A 21669-nucleotide genomic window follows, 5' to 3' on the forward strand; every position below is an offset into this window, starting at 1 on the left:
AATTAGCTCATTTACTTAGTATGAAATCACAGATGTCTTTTTGGTTCGTCTCAGTCATTGATTCTCTTTAACAATGCCTTGCCAGCTCAGACGTTTAGGCCCAGTATTGACAAAATTTGCTCTTCTAATTTGCTATTCCCATAATTATTCTGGATCTTTCAAGATGGTATGTCCTTACTATACATGCGTACGGTGAACAACTTCAAGGACAGTGTTACAGCAGATGGTATATAAGGCCAAAACCTGAGGGGATTTAGCTTTGTAACCCCAAAATAGTTCCAGAGTCCAATTTCATATTTGGAACAGAAAATGTAGGTTTCCCATTTTTAGATGAGAAGATACAGTGTACAAAAAAGAAGAAAGAAAGAAAGAAACTTTCTTAGGTAATTGTCAACTTGTTAAAATACTACACATATCACTGGACGGGAGTGCTGTAAATATTTGCGGTTAAAAACAGGAGCGAAGGGTTATGGGCAGGGTCAGTTTGATCGGGAGTCTCAAACGCTATCCCAAGAGCATGTCACGTGACCTGAGGAGCGTGCTTCAGGTTCATCGGCCGCGGGGTCACTCAGAGAGGAGCGCCCCATGTTTAAATACCACCGCCTTAATGCCTCGACAGGACGAAACAACTGTCTCTGTGATCAAACGCAGCAAGCCCTGAGAGATAAACACCATTAATTGTGATTTATGGCAGGGAGGGGGGGTGGAAGCAGAGGTGCAGCCTTCTCTCTTGTTTGAAAAGACCACGGGGCAGTCTGGACACCGGCAAACCCGCTCTCCGTCCCCAGTGTTTGCCGAGAGACACGCTCCATGCGCTGGACCCTCGTTGCCAGGACAACAGGTGAGCAAGTCCCATCAGCCGTGATATTTACACTGCCCTTTAGCACACAGCAAAAGAAACAGATGGACATAAAGAGAGGGGAGTGCAAAACAAAAGGAGGAGAGAGAGAGAGAGTCAGAGCGAGAGGAAGAAAAAGAGAAATGGTGAAAAAGCGCAGGTGAGATGTTCTGCACCACTGCAGCTCGACGTCAAATCGCAGTGTGGGAGTACGCCAGAGGTCCGAACCCCAGCGTCTCCACGGCAACAGGACAACAACAACAATGTAGCCTGCTTCTGTCATTAGCGTTAAACATCGCTAACACAAACACCCCCGGTTACCCCTCGTCAACTACATGCAGATAACTACATTTTTTTAAAAGCCCATTGAAAGCAGAAAGAAGAGAGGGGGGCAGACGAAAGACCACTCTGTACATCTAAGCCCTCCAGTTACTGATGCCAGTTCAGATGCCCCACAGCACAGATGCAGCCTTCATGCAATCAAACAGTGGGGCTGACCTACAGCAGGAGTAAGCTCATTCCAGGTAAGCACAGGGGCCGTTTGCAATGAGCTCCAGTGAAAACACAGTGCCAGTAAACAAGCCGTCATCATGGGTGTAATAGTGTGGCAGACAGCCACGACCTTCCATGGCCGCCATTAGAAATCCTGGAGCAGCAGGTGACCAAATATAACCCTTTTCACCCATGTACTCAACAGCACAAAATGGGAAAAGCCTCAAAGAACAAGAAGAACATTTCTTTCAGTAGAATTTATCTGACGCGCTATCCCATTACCGTTTAAGAGGGAAGAGAGACGCGAAGCTTCTAGAAGCTACACTCCAGAGCTTCTAAAAAATGAGAGCTAAGTGGAGAAGAGTACTGCTCCATCTCTACCCCCAGTCATTCTAAATTATTTATTCAGCTATCTTCTCAGGAACGCTTCATTCAAAATAACACTGATGAGATCAGCAACATCAGCACCAGCCCCTCCCCCCACCATTCCCCCCTCTCCCCACAAGAAACACAACAAAATGAACCATGAATATTTAATTGTCCAGTGAACATTATATTTAGGGTAGCAGGATTAGGGAAAATGGCACGGCAGTAAAATCCATAATATTTATGTAGTTTATTTCTTGTTTTTTTTTCTGTACGCAACAGCCTTGGCGATGTGCGTGCAGTCAGTACAGACAGGCCTCTTTCTGGTCTCTCTTGGAGGGAGGGGAGTGTTGCGTTGGAGGAGCCGGGAAGGGGGGGCGGGGGGTGATATGGAAGGCATACGCCCACGTTCATTCTTCCACTGCACAGGCCTGACGTGCACACCGGGAAACCACAACCGTGACGTGGCTATGGAATGACAAGGCCGGAAATCGGCTCCACAAGAAGGCCGGATTCGACAGCACTCATCCACGGGCAGCTTTGCTCAGACGGTACCGAGCCTCACCTACCAGCAGGGGGCGCTGCCTCGGAATGACCGCCATCTTAGAGCAGCAGCTTTGCTCTGCCGCTGCTGCAAGAACGCGCTGTAAATAAACGCCCGCGTCTGACCATGACGTGCGGCTCTGAGAGCTGAAGCCAGGCAGCGGAAGAGAGAGAGGGATTTCGAATAGGTGCTCCGCTCATCGGCGCTCGCTGAGTGATGCCTGCCGCACAGCCGATAGCGGAGCGCGGGGGGGGGAGCGGCCGCCTCGTCCTTATCTCTCCCACGCAAACTCGCGCCCCCTTCCAGCGGGGCCCAAACAGAGCCGCGCGTTTCCATGACAGCCCCGCCGCCGCGCCGAGGAGAAGCGGGCCGAATCTGTAATCGCGCGAGACAATGGCCGCTCGGCGCACGCTTGTGTTTACCGACAAACGCGCTGCTGGACTCCGCCATTTCCCTGCCAGCTGTGGACCCAAGGACAGTATGTGTGTGTGTGTGTGTGTGTGTGTGTGTGACTCTGTGCATGTGTGTGTGTGTGTGTGTGGGCAGAGGAAGGGGAGGAACAGCTCTTTCCCATGACATCATCAATAACAGGAGCCCAGCACAGCACACAGAAAAACTGCATGCTTCTATCAGGAGCATCTCAGCACCGAATTAATTAGCCCTGGATTACGTAAGGCAACTCTCTGTGACACTGTCTGATTATGATTTAAACATGTCTCCTCTCCGGGCCTTGTGCTCTGTCAATTACGCATGTGTGGATTCATAAAGCGTGTGTGTGTGTGTGTGTGTGTGTGTGTAGCTGATTTCCACTTCTGAAGAAATCACACATCAGAGCTGACTTGTTCTGTAACATACCAATGCGTTTCTCGCTACAGTTTTGCTATACAAAGCTGTGCATGCAACATCAAACAGGGCAATACCAACACGCCCAGTTAGCCAATCGCTAAGAAGATTTGCATCTCAGTTTTTGCCTTAAATGGGCATAAGGTCAAAATGTGATAATCCCTGAGACATCTTGGTCTGAAAGAGACCTTTCTGTGGTGTCAGGAGGATGCTAGCGCACGCAGCTCACCCCAGCGTTTTATCAGGCTGGCCGCAGATGCCACACATTCCTGCCCCGCGCACACATGCCGAAGAGCACAGCGCTTAGCGGAGTCGCGGCCTTTCCAGCGCATGTGCTTCCCTCTTTATCGCGTAATTAACGAGGCCGCGGTCAGCGGGTCAGGCGGAAAACGCCTTGATCCCCCGCAAACTGCGATTACGCCAGCGGCTCGCGCAAGACCCCCACAACCCGCCCCCCACACGCTCACCCTCACTTCACCACATGCCCCCGCGCACACCGCCACACACACCCACGCACACACCGCCACACACCCACGCACACACCGCCCCAACCGCACACACGCCACACACCCCACACACCGCCACACACCCACGCACACACCGCCACACACCCACGCGCACACCGCCACACACCCACGCGCACACCGCCACACACTCACACCGCCACACCCACACACCGCCACACACCGCCACACACCCACGCGCACACCGCCACACGCTCACACCGCCACACAGCCACGCTCACACCGCACACACGCCACCACACCCACACACCCCACCGCCACACCGCCACACCCCCACACACCCACGCGCACACCGCCACAGCCACGCTCACACCGCCACACACCCACGCACACACCGCCACACCCCGCACACCACCACACACCGCCACACCCCGCACACCGCCACACACCCGCGCACACCCCACACCACGCACACGCCACACCCGCTCCACCGCCACACACCCACGCGCACACCGCCACACCCCCACGCGCACACCGCCACACAGCCACACACACACCGCCACACACCCCCGCACACACCGCCAGAGAGGCCGTGTTAAAGATCAGAGAGCCCCTAACCGGGTCGGGTCGGAGCGGAGTTCCAACACCCCGGAGACCAGCGAGGGAGGAGGACGCCGTTACGCGCCGAGGCTCTCGTCCAATAAGAAGCCCGATAATTAACACCCATTTGCAGTAAGTCAGGAAGCAAACGCACGGGATGGGACGCGCCCGTCCCTGAAATGCGAATCTGAAAGTGTCGGAGCCTTTTGCTTTTGACACACCGCCGCCAAACTGCCTGGACTTCCAGAAGAGCGCGTTGAACGCAGCGCCGTAGGCGTGCGAAACGCATCCCTGCTACTCTGACTAACACAGGGTGAGAAACAGGGGCCTGGAAGGACAGCATGTAGACGGGGCTAAACGCTGTTGGCAGTCATTCGACTGGAAGGATTTCAGGGAAATATTTACCTCAGAGACAGTAAAGACAGGCGTTTGCACTGTCGGATATGGGGGGGATTCAGGCAACACAGGGACACTTTCTTACTGACATCCTAAGATTCGGCAGACATCACAGAGTTTGAACTTCAACGCAGAAGTCGCATCACCGCGTCTATCTCTAACTGTGTTCCCCTGCCTGTTTGACAGTGTCGCGTTTATGAATATTGATGGCGCTGCAATTTAATTTCGGTGATAAACTGCCGCAAGTGATTGACTCATGATTTGTAGAGACAGAAATCTGCTCCAGCTGCAAGGAGCTCCTCCGCTCACCATTACAGCACAGCTCTCAGAGCCCGAGATGAAAGGGACTGTGTAAATACAATCCATTATCATTCATTATCATAAGCCATTATCCATTATCGTTACGAACACATTAAGAGAGGCCGCGCCGTTTGGAAAGAACGCCTGTTGTGCTGCATCAAGGTGTGGTCAGTCTGCTAGCGGATTTACACAGACTGCATAACACTAAACAAAGCCAAACTGACCAGAGGAGAAGAGAAGGCTGGCTGGCTGGCTGGCTGGGTGCACCATTTGTGCAATGCTTCAGGCAAATATACAATATGCTGTGAAATTGAGGCTCTCTCACACAACACTCAAAGCTGATAAAAGAGAGATGGTGCACTCAGTATGTAACAAAAATATATACCCAGGCTCTTCAGAGGGACTACCCAAAGTACACACTGCAGCACTCATACAAAATAAAGCACATTTATTTAAATAAGAGGAATGGATTTTGCTATACGCTGTATTTTGATCCAATCATTCCCGAACATTTTGAAACCTAAATGTTACAAACAGTAATACTCAAAAGGGCATAAACAGCCATCTTGTTTTGCCTGTTCTACCACAAACACGCCTGATGAGACATTTTCTCCCCAGCCTTTGCAAATAAAAATGAAAGATGCTGTGCCATCAAAATCACAGGTCTATTCAGCTGGAATTTTAAATGAGTTTTTCTCCTGCACACGGCATGGATATTAGTTATACGACTTGATTCGTTTTTGAAGACCATGTTTATTGCTTAACGGACATTCTATTTCAAATTTAACCAATTAGCAGCGAAACCGTTCTGTGGGCTGCCAAAAAGATCCAGGATACACAGAACATACGCTCTGTCTCAGAACCTCCAGCTCGAGAGTTCAGAGATTACATACTTTACATCAAGAGAAAATCTTATTTTCCCGATTAGTCAATAATTTGAAATTTTAAAAAAGTGAGAATGCACATCTAATTTCTGCGGCTGGACCCTTTAAATGCAAGAACAGTACCTGTACAAAGTTTTTTAAAATACAAATTAAAAGCCTACTGCTTTACAGCTTATGAGCACAGAAATAGCGGCTTATGCAATGAGCTGTTAGGTGTAATTGTGCAGGAGCCCGTTTGTGCGCACACACAAACGCACGGTGGGGTTCTGGGGACTGTGTTTCCCGGCGGGGATCGGTATTCATCTTCCCGGGTCCTCTGCGTGAGGCGCGCCCCTGCAGGTGAGTCGTGTGCGTTTACCTCGAGCGATCGCACCCAGGGGATCGATGCGCGCTTTAAAAGAGGCTTCCCCCCCCCACCCCGCTGATCCGTCTAAAGTGGGCGGGGAAAGCGTGCCGTTCTCTCAGGCTCCTGTTTGGCTGATTCCCCACCCCCCCCAGAAACCCCCCACCTCTTCCCGCCTCCACGGCCCCATCCACTTTTCCGAGCTCCTGCTCGCCCATTCCTGCTGTCTGCCAATCCTGACTAGCAGGCTCTGCTACCGACGCTAGCAGGGTTAGCCTCTCTCTGTGAGACCTATGCATGCATTACTGATGGGCAATTTACATGCCTGGCATTGAGGCTTCCTACACCTGTACATTTTGGATGGACATGCCCAATGGCCGTTGGCTGGCCCCTGCCTACACTTGGCGGCGCAGAGACTGATGCACAGACCCTACGATGTGCTGGTGCAATGCCCAGGGATGCCAGCTAGGTCAAGACCCCTCACATCTCCGGGTTCCAGCATCCTACGGCGCACATCTTCAGCGTTCATTTGTCAAGCGGCGCCTCCTCCTCCTCCATTATTGCGCCATTAATCACTTTCTGTCTGCCTCTTCACACGGGGAACTGAGAGTGCGGCTAGCTGAGATTCGCAGGTTCAGTCAGCAGAGGTCACACCTCAGGGCGTCGGAGGGGGAGCCGGGAGGCGCGTGAGAGAACAGCTCTAAGCAGCGGGGGGGGAAGGGGGGGGGGGCCACGCCGCTCGCGTCCCCGCCGTGATAAATAGACGAGTCTGGGAGACACATCAGGGCGCCGGGAGCGCGGTGTTCTGTGGAGCGGCAGCGGCTCACGCAGAGTAACTGAGCTGAGAGCCCAGGGCCCTCAGCAGGCCCGTCTGGGACAGGCTGAGCTGGGGACAGATCCACAGCAGGGGCCAGAGTGAGAGAGGCCGCACCAGACCTGCAAGAACGTGTACAGTGCGCATACACACTATGCACACGCATACACACGCTACACACACACACTAAACACACACAAGCACACCCACGCCCACACACACACATACGCTAAACACACACAAGTGCACACACACACTATGCACATCCATGCCCACGCACGCATGCACACACACACACACACGCACACACACACTCTCACACACAAATTGCGCTCCGAGTGACTCTTCCTGAATAGACATCCTTTCGGGTGAGAGATCTGCGCAGCTGAAAGAGCTCGTATTGTACTCCTGCAGACCGAAACCCGAACAGAACGGAGAGTTCCTAAGTGCCAAAGCTGTGAGGACAGAGGACAAGCTGCATGTTCTGTGTGTGTGTGGCTGTGTGTGTGCGTGTGCGTGTGTGCGTGTGCGTGTGCGTGTGCGTGTGCGTGTGCGTGTGTGCGCGCGCGTGTGTGTAAGCGTGTATGTTCTCATTTGAATGAACACTGCAGATCCACTTCAAGACAAGAGAAGCCACAGAACGGATGACATCAGCACATAATTCGTGTCCCCATCTTGATCTCTCTCTCTCTCGGTGCCAGAAGTCAATTCTTTCTGTGTGAGAGAGAGAGAGTAAAATTGCACTGGAACATGAAGCCCTTCTTGTTTTCCTCTTATCAGTCACCCGCCCACCTTCCCAGACCCGACCGCAGGCGGAACCTGTGGGAGGAAGCGACCGCCACGGCGAACCACTCCATCCGCCGTCACCGCGGCGGTGTTTTTTACTCAGCCTGCGGTCAGCTCTGCGCTTCCGCTACGCTTTTTAAAAAGCGCACGCGCGTCTTAAAAACCGAAACGAGACAAACGTTCTCGCATCTTTCTGCTAAAAAGTGCACAGGTGATAATAATATCCCGATGTCTGCAACCGCCAAAAAGGAATTTCACACAGCGGGAGAGGTTGGCGACTTTGATTACCGTGGCGACAAAGCCGTGGTGCGACGCGCCTGTCAGAGCGCCGCTAAGCGAGCTGGCTAATTAGAGCGGGTAGGCGGATGCAGAACGCCTCGCTCAAACAAGGTCCCGACCTCATCAGCGTCCGCGGCTAACTTTACAGCCCACCTGCAGGCCTTAGAACCGGACCGGAGGGGGACTGGAGTCTGACCAGGCTGGTTCCGTCCCTGCATTTCTATAAAACAGTACTTCATCCACCCGTCCACCAGAGAAAAATAATGTCTAAATGCAAAAATAAAAAACAAAGTGAGGTGAAAGTAGTGATGGAATAACTGCGAAGAGATGAATCCGTTCTCATTCGGTCGTTCTCTTCGCTGTTACCGTGACTCCACGTCGCTGATACAAAGTCCATCTGGGTTTTTTTTTTTTTCTTTTGGTTTTTCTCCCCCTCTCCCCTGAGCCACGAGCTGGGCAAGCTAAGCAGATTTCCCCATAATTCCAGAGGACCTCATAACCGGCGAACTGCGGCGCTGGGGGAGTTATTTCGGGCTCCGTAATTAAGGCAGTGTTGATGGGATTACATTGTGGTGCAAATTGGGATGTTACCCTGACGTGATGAAAATTAACTTAAATTCGTCGCTAGGAATCCAGCCCCATCATTTACTAACGTCAGAACGGCATGGGGGGCTGGGGGGGGGAAATCAAACCTGTCATAGAACACTCAACTGTCTTCAAAAAGAAAGCAATCCAATAACCGTGCAATTAACATTTTGTTCATACTTTGTGCCAAAGAATGCACTGTGCAGTAGCACATTAAAGACAATACAAAGCTCAGAATGATGTTGGAACTACACGCCAATGACTGTCCCCTCCAATGTAACAAAGAAGAAAAGGAAAAAGAAATGGCTGAATGCAGCAGCAGGAGTTGTTGGCAGAGGCCAGTTGGGGATTTGGTTAATACAGAGGCTAAGAAATTTAAATGAGTGCAAATGTCACCATCTGTGCCAGGAACGTTAGACAAAATGAACCAGGACTGTAAAAAAAAAAAACATTTAAAATACATGTTTACACATCCATCCAATGTGCCCAGAACTGCTCTTCTAGGCAAAATATTTAAAGAGATCAAACCCTGCTTGTACACTCAATAACTGACTGCTATGTTCTACAGTACTACAATACTATAATGAAACTGTTGCCAAGAGAAACCAAGAGCAAAGGATCACCCAAGTACCCACAGATTCAGTCTGCATGGTGTTACATGCACGTGCAATCTGCCTGTACAAGCTACAAATTCTAAGCCTGGACTGTGAAAGGAAGTGCCATGATTCAGGGTTCATACACTTTTTCACCAATGATTTTCAATGACTTTTCCATGACTTCTCCACAACCTTTAACTGAATTTCCATGACCAAAACAAATGACTTTATCTCAGCGGGACGATTTAAAATTATTTATTGTAACACTAAGTAAAATTAGGTCTGCATCTGAAACATATGGTGCCTCTCTAAAACAAATAAACACCAGACAGACACACTTAGATACATTCTTTCATTTTTTAATTCGAATAGTTTAACATTTTCGTCAATGTCTCAAACAGGGCTCGAAATTGCGACCATTTTGGTCGCATATGCTCCCAAAATTTAATCTGTGCGACTTCGAAATATAATTGGGAGCATTTGTGCGAGTGCAAATAATTGTTCTGGTGCAACCTTTTTTTTTTCTTTTTTCAGTCGAACGTCTCTTTCTCTGTACATTCGCTAGTTAGTACACTCAGTATGTGCCTTGTGAGCTGACGGTGACCCTTCTAATCAATCGTGAGCTTGACATTCTTACCTTTAATGCTGATTTTAAATTGGTTAATATTAGCCTTCAATCACTCCCTTTTGCAGCACTCCACTGTCACGCGACACAGAGAGCTAATGCGTTTACTTGTTACCTGAAGACAAAAGTTTATGTTCAATTTATTAGCGTTATCGAAAGCTGAAAAGTTGAAGCGAACGATTACGGCATTTTTATTTTTTTGAAACATTAACGTAGCGTTTTGTGTAGCGACCCGGTTGAAACAGCTAATTTCTCTGATGCAGTTTACTGGCGGTTGATTTAATTAGCGGTATTAATGTGACGAGAAGCACTTTGTCGTTTGAATGCATAACACGCAATTCCTTGAAGAGTCGACACATTTTAGGCGTGACCGTTTAACTGTTACTTGTAAACCGTACTGTTATTGTCGTTTTTTATCAATAAAAAATCTATTGCATATATTGTTGGTGCTCCTTACATTTTGGTGGGTGCTCCTAACTTTTTGAAATTGGTAGCACCAGTGCTACCAAGTAAAAAAAGTTCATTTCGAGCCCTGATATATAATTGAAGCTGCACTTCCCTGGCATATTGTTGGCACAGTAGGGCCTACGTTTACTAACTGCTACATTAGCAGAAGCGTGCCTGTTGGGCGTGCCTGTAAACAGACTGAGCCAGACCGAATTAACTTCTCACACCACCAAAATACCGCGAAGGTTACGTGCCAATTTACGTTTTATTACTATACATACTATTTTTATGATTGGATTAATTAGTAATTATATTTTATGCAACTTTAGCTATATTTCCATTACTTTTCCAAAACTTTTAAAAAAATATTATTTTCCATAACTTTTCCAGGGCCTGGAAATTGCATTTTAAATTTCAATGACTTTTCCAGGTTTTTCATGACCGTACGAACCCTGATGATTGGCTGAGACACAAGCAGCGGGATGGGTTTTGTCATCTTACACCGCTTGCCTTTTGTGACTGAGGTTTTACGGTTAGCACACAGAGCACTGTTACCTCGGACTGTCCTCCTCAGCCCTCCAGACCTTGCCCGAAGCAGTCAGGAAGTTCAACTGAACCGAAATTTATAGACCGTACAGCACCAACGGTCACAACGATCACAGTTTGGGGGCAAAGAAATTTGGGACTGTACTAATTAGACATTGAAAATCAATAGGCAGCGTCTGAACTTTGTTTAACGGTAGAGCAGTCAGTGTAATTGGTGGCACAGTTCGCCCCACTGAGGGGGCTGGGTGTCCTACCCTCCAGGTTTCAACTGGAAGGGCGACTGAAGGAGAGAAGCCCAAAAGGGGCTCACACAGTCAGGATCGATGAGCGGGGTCCCAGCACAGAGCTGCCAATAACACCAGCCCCCCCCCCCAAAAAAAAAACCCCTGCATGGGGACAGACGCAGGCTGGCTTTCCACAGACATGCTCCACCTCTCTTGGTGGGCTTGAAAAAAAAGCGTATTGTCAGCGTTAAGGATTGAAATTCCAGCGTTTGCAAGTCAAAACATCAGGCATCAATGGTAAAGCATTCTGGTGTGGAAAAAATCCCCACCCCCCAGCTACAAAAACACCCAGAGCCCCCCCATCTCGCTCACAGCGCTCCGGTGGTGGGGGGGGGGAGGGGATTGTGTGATGTCCGTGCGATAACCCAGAGCTCCTCGCATCTCGCTTCGCGTGATTGGCCGCACGTGCCACTCCGGCTGGCCGGGATTATGTAACTATGGCGATACGCTACTGGTGACAGGATCCCTCTTTCCCGCCTCAGAGGGAACGCGCGGCTCTGCTAACACCCCCCCACCCCCCCGTTCCCGCTAACCAGGAGAGCGTCTCCGGCGGCGAGGCTAACGCAACCCGCGCAGCCTCCATCTCTCTGGAAAGCCTCTCAGGCTGAGCCAATCAGATTCCACTTCCTCCCTGGGCACGCCCTGCCAACACGCACCACTGGAACTGTGTGGGTTTGACAGCGGTAACTAAGCAATTTCCCTCTCTCCCCCTCCCCCCCAGCTCATGAATATGGAACGATGCTGCTGTGCATACATTACTATACTAATGAGCCAATTAAAGGGCAATTACTGTCCACGCTCCCCATCGTTAACCCAGACCCGCTTTCCTGATGCTGAACCACAAGTATCAACAAAGTCCTTCAATCTTTTCCAACAACAAATTTTCATCTTCTGGTAATCAACTGATTCCCCATCAGCTTTTGCATTCACGATGCCCGATTTGCATACCCAGACATTCAATTCCAAGATAACGACTCCTTGTCAGGATGGCTGCCCCCCCACGGGGACGTGAAGCATCCTTCTCCTCTTGAACACTCCACCTCACCCAACAGCCCTTGGTTAGACTGGTTTCCACGGACGTACGACTGGATATGACCGGGAGGTTCAAAGGCACACGGCAGACAGCTCCTGTTAAGCCAGAAACAGCTCCTCTAAACACCGAGGGAACCTCGCGGTCAGCTCTTTCTCTCAGGTAAAACAGCGCTTCTCAGCCTCCCTGTAAAATCATCGGGGGGGGGGGGGGGATTATGATCCGTGGCGGGGCTGAAGAAGCGCACTCGCCCGACCCCGCCCTCCTGCCCGTTCCTCTCTCCCCGAGCGCGGGGATTTGGAGTGCGGGAGCTTTCAGCTGACCGCGCTCGTTTAAGGCACGTCTTTCCTTTTTTTACTTTTCACACAGAGGAAGAGAGAAATGAAAGCGGAGGCTGCAGAGCAGGTAGATCCCAGCAGGGGGGAGGAGGAGGAGGAGGAGGAGGGCAGAGCTCGTCTGATTCGCCCGCTGCTCTCTGATCCACGAGAGACCTCCGAAAACTCGTCAACAAAAAAACAGGGGAAGAGCGACTTCAGGCCAAACCGGTGATTAGAAAATGATCTTTTCTCTTTCTTCCAGGAAAGCGGTCCCTCACGGAGAAGAATTTTAAAAGCCCTGACGACCGCATGTGATGACAGTCACATTAACTACTCGGGGAAATAGCCCTGTTTGTCAGAGAGAATTTTAGTCCATCTTGTTAGGTGCTGGCTTCTAGGGAAATGAAAGACAGACAGTGAAAGTACCCTCTGCTTTCCTGAAGCTCCCTACAGGAGGAAGCACTATAACCAGTGAAGGATCTACATGGCTGGGCTCTGGAACCCGAGTCTGTCTGAAGACAGTTTCAGGACTACAGGAATGCTCATTAAAACAGAACCCTGTAATGCAAACAGGGTGGGTCTCTCCATAAGAACAGACAGACTACGCCCCCTCCCAAGAGGAAAATCTCTAAGCACTTTGTCAGAAATCAAGCTGGTAATCACATTCAGGCAAGAAAATGGGAAAGAGCTGAAAATAATACTGACTACTGTAGAATACCACACACACACACACAAATGCACACTTACTTGAATATTATTCATTTATTCATTGCAGCGAATAGCTGCCCATGGTCGTGGAAGTGTGAGTCTGCAGCGTGTGGCAGCTCGGGAGTGTGAGGAGCAGTAGTCTAATGTGGTAGAGGGCGGCTGGTAGGGAGGCAGGCTGCTGCATGATGCCTTGAGTACAGGGCAGATGTGGGGATCAGAGGGATTTGCTCTCCTCCACTGCGATCGCCTCAAGGAGGTCAACAGGACGATAAGACCTGTGAGGGCGAAACCGTCACAGATTGCATGCTTCATTCTCCTGAGCCAGCGTGCACACGCACGCACTCTCACACACACACAACACACACGACGACGGGCTCTAAACAAGCACAAGCATGCAATGACTTACTTTATTACTGCCTGAAGCAGCAGCGCACCAGGTCACACACACGCACACACACACACGCACACACATACATGCACACACACGCACGCTCTCACACACACACGCACGCACACACACGCACGCTCTCACACACACACGCACGCACACACATGCATGCACGTACGTACACACACGCGCGCGCGCACACACGTAGTCAAAAACACGCACACACACAAATGCACACATGCAGGCACACATGCACACATGCAGGCGCACACACACACACACACACACACACATATGCACACGCACACACATTAATCACACACTCACACACAAACATCTAATCACGTCCAGTCAAACACTTATACTTGCACCTACAGACATATATTTAATCACGCACACTGATAGATATAAACATAATAAAAACACAAGCACAGACACACAGAGAGATAAGCAAACACAACCACGTACATTTCGAAAACACTGGTCTTCTGGAAAAGAATTAAGGTTTAATTCATGGTGTGCAAGAAAATTAGTCAAACTAATCCTGCAGCATGTCAACATTTACATACCATATAACAAACTGCATAGTATATAGTGCATGATATATATAAACTATATCAATTATATACATGTACACTTCCACTCTGGTGCGCAGTATACAACTGGCTGGGGAGTGAAGATTAATATTAGATTAACATTCAGTATTCTGGAGCTATTTTCAAAAAGTGATGCATAAATTCCAAAAAAACAGGGCCTCTTAAAAACGGCAAGTGGACTAAATTACAGACTGAAATACAGATATGCATCTGCTCACCTCAGCAAACCGGGTATCAGCCATTTAATCACTGCGTAAGTTCATTTTCCTTCTTTGGTGCTGCTCTTTTTCTGGAATCCGTCCCCGCTCCATTGAACACCAGCTTGAGCGCATTACACACGCAGCCTATCTGTGTATTCAAATCCAGTCTGCTTACACTCTCGGCATTGTATAATTTATCATGTGTGAGAAAATGACTTCGATGTACAGGGGGCTTATTTTGTTTTCCAATTAAGCGACAGTACGTGGCTATTTCCAAAGATAATCAGAACGCCGCACCCCAAATGGCAGGCGATGCTTGTGTGGCATCCTTAAAAAGCCCGTATTCTTTGTCACTGACGCGGCTGTTTGTGCCACCCTTCTACGTAAACTGAGCGTTTAAATGGCGTCCATCAGTGGCACGCTAGGTGCTGACAGACAGCTGTACTGGGCTCTGCTGAAACGGTATTGCCCTGTGACAGGCAGAGAGGACAGGCGGGTGACAGAAGCCTTCAGTAAAACGCTGTCCCGTCTGAAGGAGAGCGTGAGACCTTCTCCCTGGCCTTGTCTCGTCCCCAAACATGCCCCCCCCCCCCCACCACTGACGTCCCAGTGTACCACCGGGCTGCGGAGCCACACCGGGTCACCGCTGCGTTCGGAGACGTCCACACGCGGGTGGAACGGGCTTCTCTCGGAGTCGCTACATCAGCGACGCAAAATCTCCGCGCAGCGACTACCTACAGTACCGCCACTGCAGACGCTGAGGAAACGGCTCACGGTCTCCCGAGGACTCTAAACGAGGCTAAGAGCATTCCAGTTAAGTGTCTGCATCCAGGGGAGATGATTTCAGGGGGAAAAAAGGCTGTGGATTAGCTACTTCTCTGCTAGCCTGAGAAAAGGCACACGCTGCTGCGATAGGCTATTTACACACAGGAAGACACAAATAAAAATCACCGCTTACCATGATGACCAACATGGAAGGGCGTAAATGAATTGTGAGAGGATTAAAAAGGAGGAAGTCAGCTCTGCGCCTCCTCTGTCCTCACCTGTTCCAGGTGAAAACGGGACATTCCCTGGACTGTGTGTGTTGCTCATATACCTGTACAGTACATGTTCTGTTTTTGCCCACAAGCTTTTGCACACCAGTACAATGAGACAGCAGCTACACCACCCTCACAGTCAGATTTGTCCTTATGTGTTAGCTAATTAAACCACTCTTCAGTAAAGATTTAATTAGCTGTCCGACATGTGATTTGCATGTAACACATGCAGGTACACACGCACACGTACATGCACACACATGCACACACACATACACACACACTAAAACACACACACACACACACACTAAAACACACACTTCTGCAACCAGCCTGAAGAGGAGAAATAATCACGGCACTGAATCCCACTTCACTCTGAAATTGTTTCACTTTTCAAATCGATTACAAGCTGGAGACGGCTCTCTTTCTCTCTGTTTTAATTGCGCGCATCTGTTCCACACAGACGGAACCAGAGCGAGAGAGAGAGAGAGAGAGAGAGAGAGATGGAGGGAGAGATGGAGAGGAGCTGAGGAAGGGAGAGAGAGAGAGAGAGAGAGAGAGGGGAAGAGACAGACGAAATGATGACACCAGAGATTATTTAAACGCCTTGCCCCCCTGATCCGGCCGGGTGTCGGTCCGGAGCGCAGCACACAGGCTCCGTTATGTAACATTTTTTCACTGAAATCTGCTATCCCCCGAGGAGGCTACAGAAAGCCCTGTCAGCTCCTCTCCGGCTAATAAGCGTCAGCTTCGGCGTCGCGGAGACAGCCGGAATGCGTTCTCAAGGAACCGGCGCCGACGCCGCCGCTGGAGAAACGTAAAGCAGCACGTCCGTGGCTTTTAGAACAACAGCGTGCGATCGCTAACGTTCAGGAAAACGCTAGCTAATGCGACCGCCTTTCATGAAAAGAAATTCTGTGGGCTTTCGCGAAACATCCAGTCTACATTCAAACGTACGAAAAACGGAGGAGATGTGACTCAAAACAAAACTGTTCTCTATTTTGTGCGGCGCTAAGAGCTGTCAGCGGCCACCGAGCTGTAACACAGCATTTATATAATCCAAACAACTCATTTTAACATTCCTCTCTGCACATTCAACAAAATGCCTACTGGGTACATTACCCGCTGCAAGACACCCAGCGCAACGGCACAATTTTACTGGGAGCAGCAAACCAAGCAGAGAATATCACAAGCGGGTAAGCGGTCACACCTGGCCCCAGCGGGGAGGCCCCCACACCTGTTCGAAAGGACGGACAGCTGTGAGACAGCGGGGTACGCACAAACCAGCCTGCTTTCTGAAGAGCGCCAGCACAGCACACCAACACGGGCGCAATTAAAAGCCCTCATAATCAATAGAGGCGCAGGGAACTCACTGAGTGGCTGAGTGTGTCAGAACCCTGAGTGGCTGCTCACATCAGTGTGCTACAGCACTGCCCCAGCCAGCAGCAGCCCCTGAACAACCTGAACACAGCGCTGCCAGAGGAGAGCACACTGAGCCCCAAACACAGAAACAGCACACACACAGGAACACACACAGGTTCACCCGCACACACATCGGCATACACACACACAGGTACACACAAAGGTTCACCCGCGCACACACACACAGGGGCATACACACACACAGGTACACATACATACACACAGGTACACACACACACACACACACGCACGCATACACATACAGATACACACGCACGCACAGGCATACACTTAAACACTGGTACACACACACAGACAGGCATACATATACACACAGGTACACACACACATACAAACAGACACGCAAGTACGCACGTTCTCACACGCACAGGTATACATATATACAGGTACAGGTACCCACACACACACACACACACACACACACACACATATATACAGGTACTCACACACACACACACACACCACACACACACACACACACACACAGGTACTCACACACACCTCCACACGCACACAGGAAGGCACGCAGACGAACACAAACTCAGAGCCGCTCGGGGGGGGGGGTACACGCTCAGCCGTGGCGCTCACCAGCGGAGGAGCCCGTGCAGTCGCCCCGCTCGCCGCGCGGGGTGTCTTCAGAAGCGCCCGTCTCTACACCGGGGGGAGCAGCCAGCCCCTGCTGCCAACGGCAACCACCACAAAAGCACCGCCGCTCTGATCTGTCCTCCTGCCCCCGAACTGGATGCCGGCCGCGCGCGGAGTGAGAGAGAGAGCGAGAGAGCGAGCGAGAGCGAGCGATAGGGAGAGAGAGAGACTGAGCTGAGCTGCTGCTGCTGCTGCAACCTCACGCAAGCCTAGGTGAGGAGCATGCTCAGTAGCCAATTAAGAGCGGCTACAGTTTCATCAGCGCCAGCGCGGTGGCCTAGTTCTCCCAATCCGATACGGCCGCCGCGCACGTTCGCCGGGGGGGGGAATCCAATCTCACGCCGCCGACCGGTGCCGTGAACCCACAGCACCAGTGATGGGTATCGATCTGCCCTGTCTGGAGGGGCGCTGGGGGAGCGGGACGGGGACGGGGACGGAGACAGGGACAGGGGCCGGGACGCCTCCCCCCACCCGTCCCATTTCCTCCAGGCCCCCGGGTGTTGGCTGGAGCCGCACATCTCTGAATCTGGAGCTGAACCCAGACCAGCGGGGGGGGGTGCAGGGAATGGAGTCAGCGAACGCTAACTGGGTCACGGCTACACGGCGCTACGAGCACAGGCTAAACCGACTGAGGCGAGGGACGGATCGAGTGGGGGACAGGCTGCTAAAGCTAAGCCTGTGAGGGACCCAGTACACACTAGCCCCGGCTTGACGGCACCTACTCTGCAGAAACAGGCAAGAGTTCTGCTGGAACTTCCAAGACCGTAGCACTGGAACGCACTGAATAACAGCACACCCACACTCTTCCTCACCAGCCCGCTAGCGCTCTCCCACTGACGCTAGCGCTCCGGCGGCTGCCTGACCTTGATGAACACCGCCGAGCGCTTCATTCCGCTTTCAGTTCCTCTTGTGCAGGAATCCATAAGACAAAAAAAAAAAGTAGAAGTAATAATACTATGAATGACCCAAAGGTCAGGGCTTTCTGTTTAAAATGTATTTCTCCAACTCAGCCTAGCCCAGTAGCAATACACAACGACATAAATGTTTAACATTCACTGTAAGAACACCGTTACAGAAACGCTAGCAGGAAAATGATGATGATAAAGGGCTCAGTTTAGGGGGGGGGGGTGTGCTCTGCATGGCCGTATGACAGGGACACAGCGCCCCCTGTGGCCGCTCGGCCTGGCAGGCGCACCAGGCAGCGGAGAATCGCCTCAGCGTCGACCCAAATAAATCCATCAAATGTTTATCCGCACGCATCGCGCTCTTTCTTCGCTTTGTTTCGCTCGCTTGGTTACCAGGCGCCCTGGCGCTCGGTCAGCGGGACCGGGGCGGTGAATAAAGGAGCGCCCGGCGTCCCTTGGGAGGGCCTCCCGCTGGCAGCGCGCGGGAGCGGGGCGGCGTTACTAGGCGCCAGCCTGTAGGCCCGCGGCGCTCCAGAAGCTTCCGCGCCCTCGGGCCGGCCGCACTTCATCCTGGCGGCCAGTTTGGACTCCTGCTGAAAAGCGGCTCGTGGCGCAGCCAGCCCATCGGCCGCACGGGCCGGGCTCCAGTTAGCAGGGCTCCAGTTAGCAGGGCTCCAGTTAGCCGGGCTCCAGTTAGCAGGGCTCCAGTTAGCCGGGCTCCAGTTAGCAGGGCTCCAGTTAGCCGGGCTCCAGTTAGCCGGGCTCCAGTTAGCCGGGCTCCAGTTAGCCGGGCTCCAGTTAGCCGGGCTCCAGTTAGCAGGGCTCCAGTTAGCGGGCTCCAGTTAGCCGGGTCCAGTTAGCGGGCTCCAGTTAGCGAGCTCCAGTTAGCCGGGCTCCAGTTAGCAGGGCTCCAGTAAGCCAGGGTCCAGTTAGCAGGGCTCCAGTTAGCCGGGCTCCAGTTAGCCGGGCTCCAGTTAGCCGGGCTCCAGTAAGCCAGGGTCCAGTTAGCCGGGCTCCAGTTAGCAGGGCTCCAGTTAGCTGGGCTTCAGTTAGCCGGGTTCCAGTTAGCCGGGCTCCAGTTAGCAGGGCTCCAGTTAGCAGGGCTCCAGTTAGCTGGGCTTCAGTTAGCCGGGCTCCAGTTAGCCAGGTTCCAGTTAGCCAGGTTCCAGTTAGCAGGGCTCCAGTTAGCTGGGCTCCAGTTAGCCAGGTTCCAGTTAGCCAGGTTACAGTTAGCAGGGCTCCAGTTAGCCGGGCTCCAGACAGCCGGGCTCCAGTTAGCAGGGCTCCAGTTAGCCGGGCTCCAGTTAGCAGGGCACCAGTTAGCCGCGCGCTAGCTGTCGCCCAGCGTGTAGCTTTACCAGCCAATCAAGCTGAGCGCCGTGTCTGAGCTGCGGGTCACATGAGGGGGAGGCTGGGCGGAGAGGCTTGCCGCTGCTGTCTGTTCTTTCGCGGGTTTGTAAAAGGACCCCGCTCACCCCGAACCCCCGAAGGGGAGTTTCAGAACAATGGCGCTCTGCTCAGATGAAAGGGAGAGCCAGATCAAGGGAGAGAGATGCAGCGGGAGACAGAGGGCACGAGTGTTCGGTCGCCATGAGCAACGCTACCTCGGGCCGCCCTTTCGGAGAGGCGAACTGGCCCCCGCTGCCGTTGCCATGGCGACCGTGTTCCACACAACCCTTTTGTAGCGTGCAGAACTTAGAAGGAAAAAAATGAAATAAAGATTGTGGCTCGGAGGGAGTGACGGGCAGAGCTAGCGAGACTAATCCATCCCTCAGTGACAACACACACGCCAACACGTCCCCATCCAGTGCGCCCGAGGCGGAGAACAGCGGCTCAGCTCCAGCCCCGCCCCTCCCGCCCCTCCCGCACACACACACACGCACACACGCACGCACGCACACACCTGGCCACCCGCTGCCAATGGCGACAAACGCATGTGGGCAGAGCAGGGGGGGGAGCGAACACACGAGGAGCGCTTTAGTCACACCCTCCCTCCTGTCTGTGCGCACGGGGGCGGGGCAGGCAACAGGAACCGCACACACACACACGTACACACACACACACACACACACACACACGCACGCACGCACACACACAAACACACGCATGCACTCGTGCCTGAAGACCACACATCTCAGAATGCACTCCACACACCACGGGAAGTACAATCCGCAGACTAGTATCAATATGCTGGTTAAGCAGTTTCATCTCTCTTATCACCTTCAACCGCAGTTACGAAAGTAGCACCTGGTCATTCAGCTCCACGCTGAAGCAAGGGGGAGCTTCATGTGAACCAGCCTAATTAGCCAGCAAAGCATCAACAGCCTTGGCTTACCACAATATAAAAGACTTCAGCTTTCTCATACACCAAACACAGTGTACACAGCACAATGTGAGTCACAATATCACAAAATATGACCACTGTTTTGACAGAATTCAGAAATTAACTGAGGCGCAGAAATTCCCTTGTTAAGTCAACCGAAGACACCATTTTGGACGCGATTCACGGAAATAACAACCCCGGCGTTCTTAGAAAGCGCCGCACTGAATGCTGGGTACGGGATGTTCCACTTTAACCGGAGCGGAGACGCAGCGCATTGTGCGCTCATCTGCCGTGACGGACTGGCGCTGGATAAACGTAGCGGCATCCCGCTAATCCACATCTGAGAGAGCAGACCCCCCGAGGAGAGGGAGCTGATGCAGGGATTCAGCGGGAGGACAGGAAGCAGGGGGAGTGCGGGGGTGGGGGGGTGGGTGGGGGGGTTTACAGCGCAGTAACACGACTACAAAACGGCGAAACACGGCCTTAGACACCCGCTCTACGCTTCGGTACACCAGGCTCGTCTGGGCCGGCAGGGTCCAGGCCAGCCTGGACGAGGGGTGCTGATGCGGGCCTAGCTTATCCCGTGTAAAGCGAAGTCAGACACAGCCTTCAGCTACACCTGCCCCCCAAGGAGAAATATCAGCCAGGTCTGCACCTGCAGGTAGAGATCACTCAATCCATGTGTTAGAGATCACTCAATCCATGTGTTAAAGATCACTCACTATGTGTTAAAGATATCTCACTCCATGTGTTAAAGATCACTCACTCCATGTGTTAAAGATCACTCACTCCATGCGTTAAAGATCACTCACTCCATGCGTTAAAGATCACTCACTCCATGTGTTAAAGATCACACCAGTGAAGACACTCTCCATGCGTTAAAGATCACTCACCATGTGTTAAAGATCACTCACTCCATGGCTTAAAGATCACTCACTCATGGTTAAAGATCACTCACTCCATGGTAAAGATCACTCACTCCATGCGTTAAAGACACTCAATCCAATTTTTTAAAAACACTACTCCATGGTTAAAAACACTCACT

General features: G+C 51.6%; 1 protein-coding gene across 19 annotated transcripts in view; it reads right to left on the bottom strand.

The window, feature by feature from the left end:
- plekha5 (pleckstrin homology domain containing, family A member 5) overlaps window positions 1–21669 on the bottom strand; it is a 166202-nt gene that overhangs the window by 84498 nt on the left and 60035 nt on the right. The window contains exon 1 of one of the 19 annotated variants that reach the window (XM_064342844.1): window positions 17340–17512. The exons of 16 other annotated variants lie outside the window; for them this stretch is intronic. Coding sequence is in view for 2 of the 3 variants with exons in the window: in XM_064342849.1 (XP_064198919.1) it covers window positions 19902–19995 (94 nt within the window). In the remaining variant the exon portion in view is untranslated. Of the gene's footprint in view, window positions 1–17339; window positions 17513–19194; window positions 19815–19886; window positions 19996–21669 lie in introns of those variants that run through there. 2 more of the 19 variants (XM_064342850.1, XM_064342849.1) reach the window with 2 other exon arrangements.

The sequence above is a fragment of the Anguilla rostrata genome, chromosome 7 (assembly GCF_018555375.3).
Source record: "Anguilla rostrata isolate EN2019 chromosome 7, ASM1855537v3, whole genome shotgun sequence".
Classification (NCBI taxonomy): Eukaryota; Metazoa; Chordata; class Actinopteri; order Anguilliformes; family Anguillidae; genus Anguilla; species Anguilla rostrata.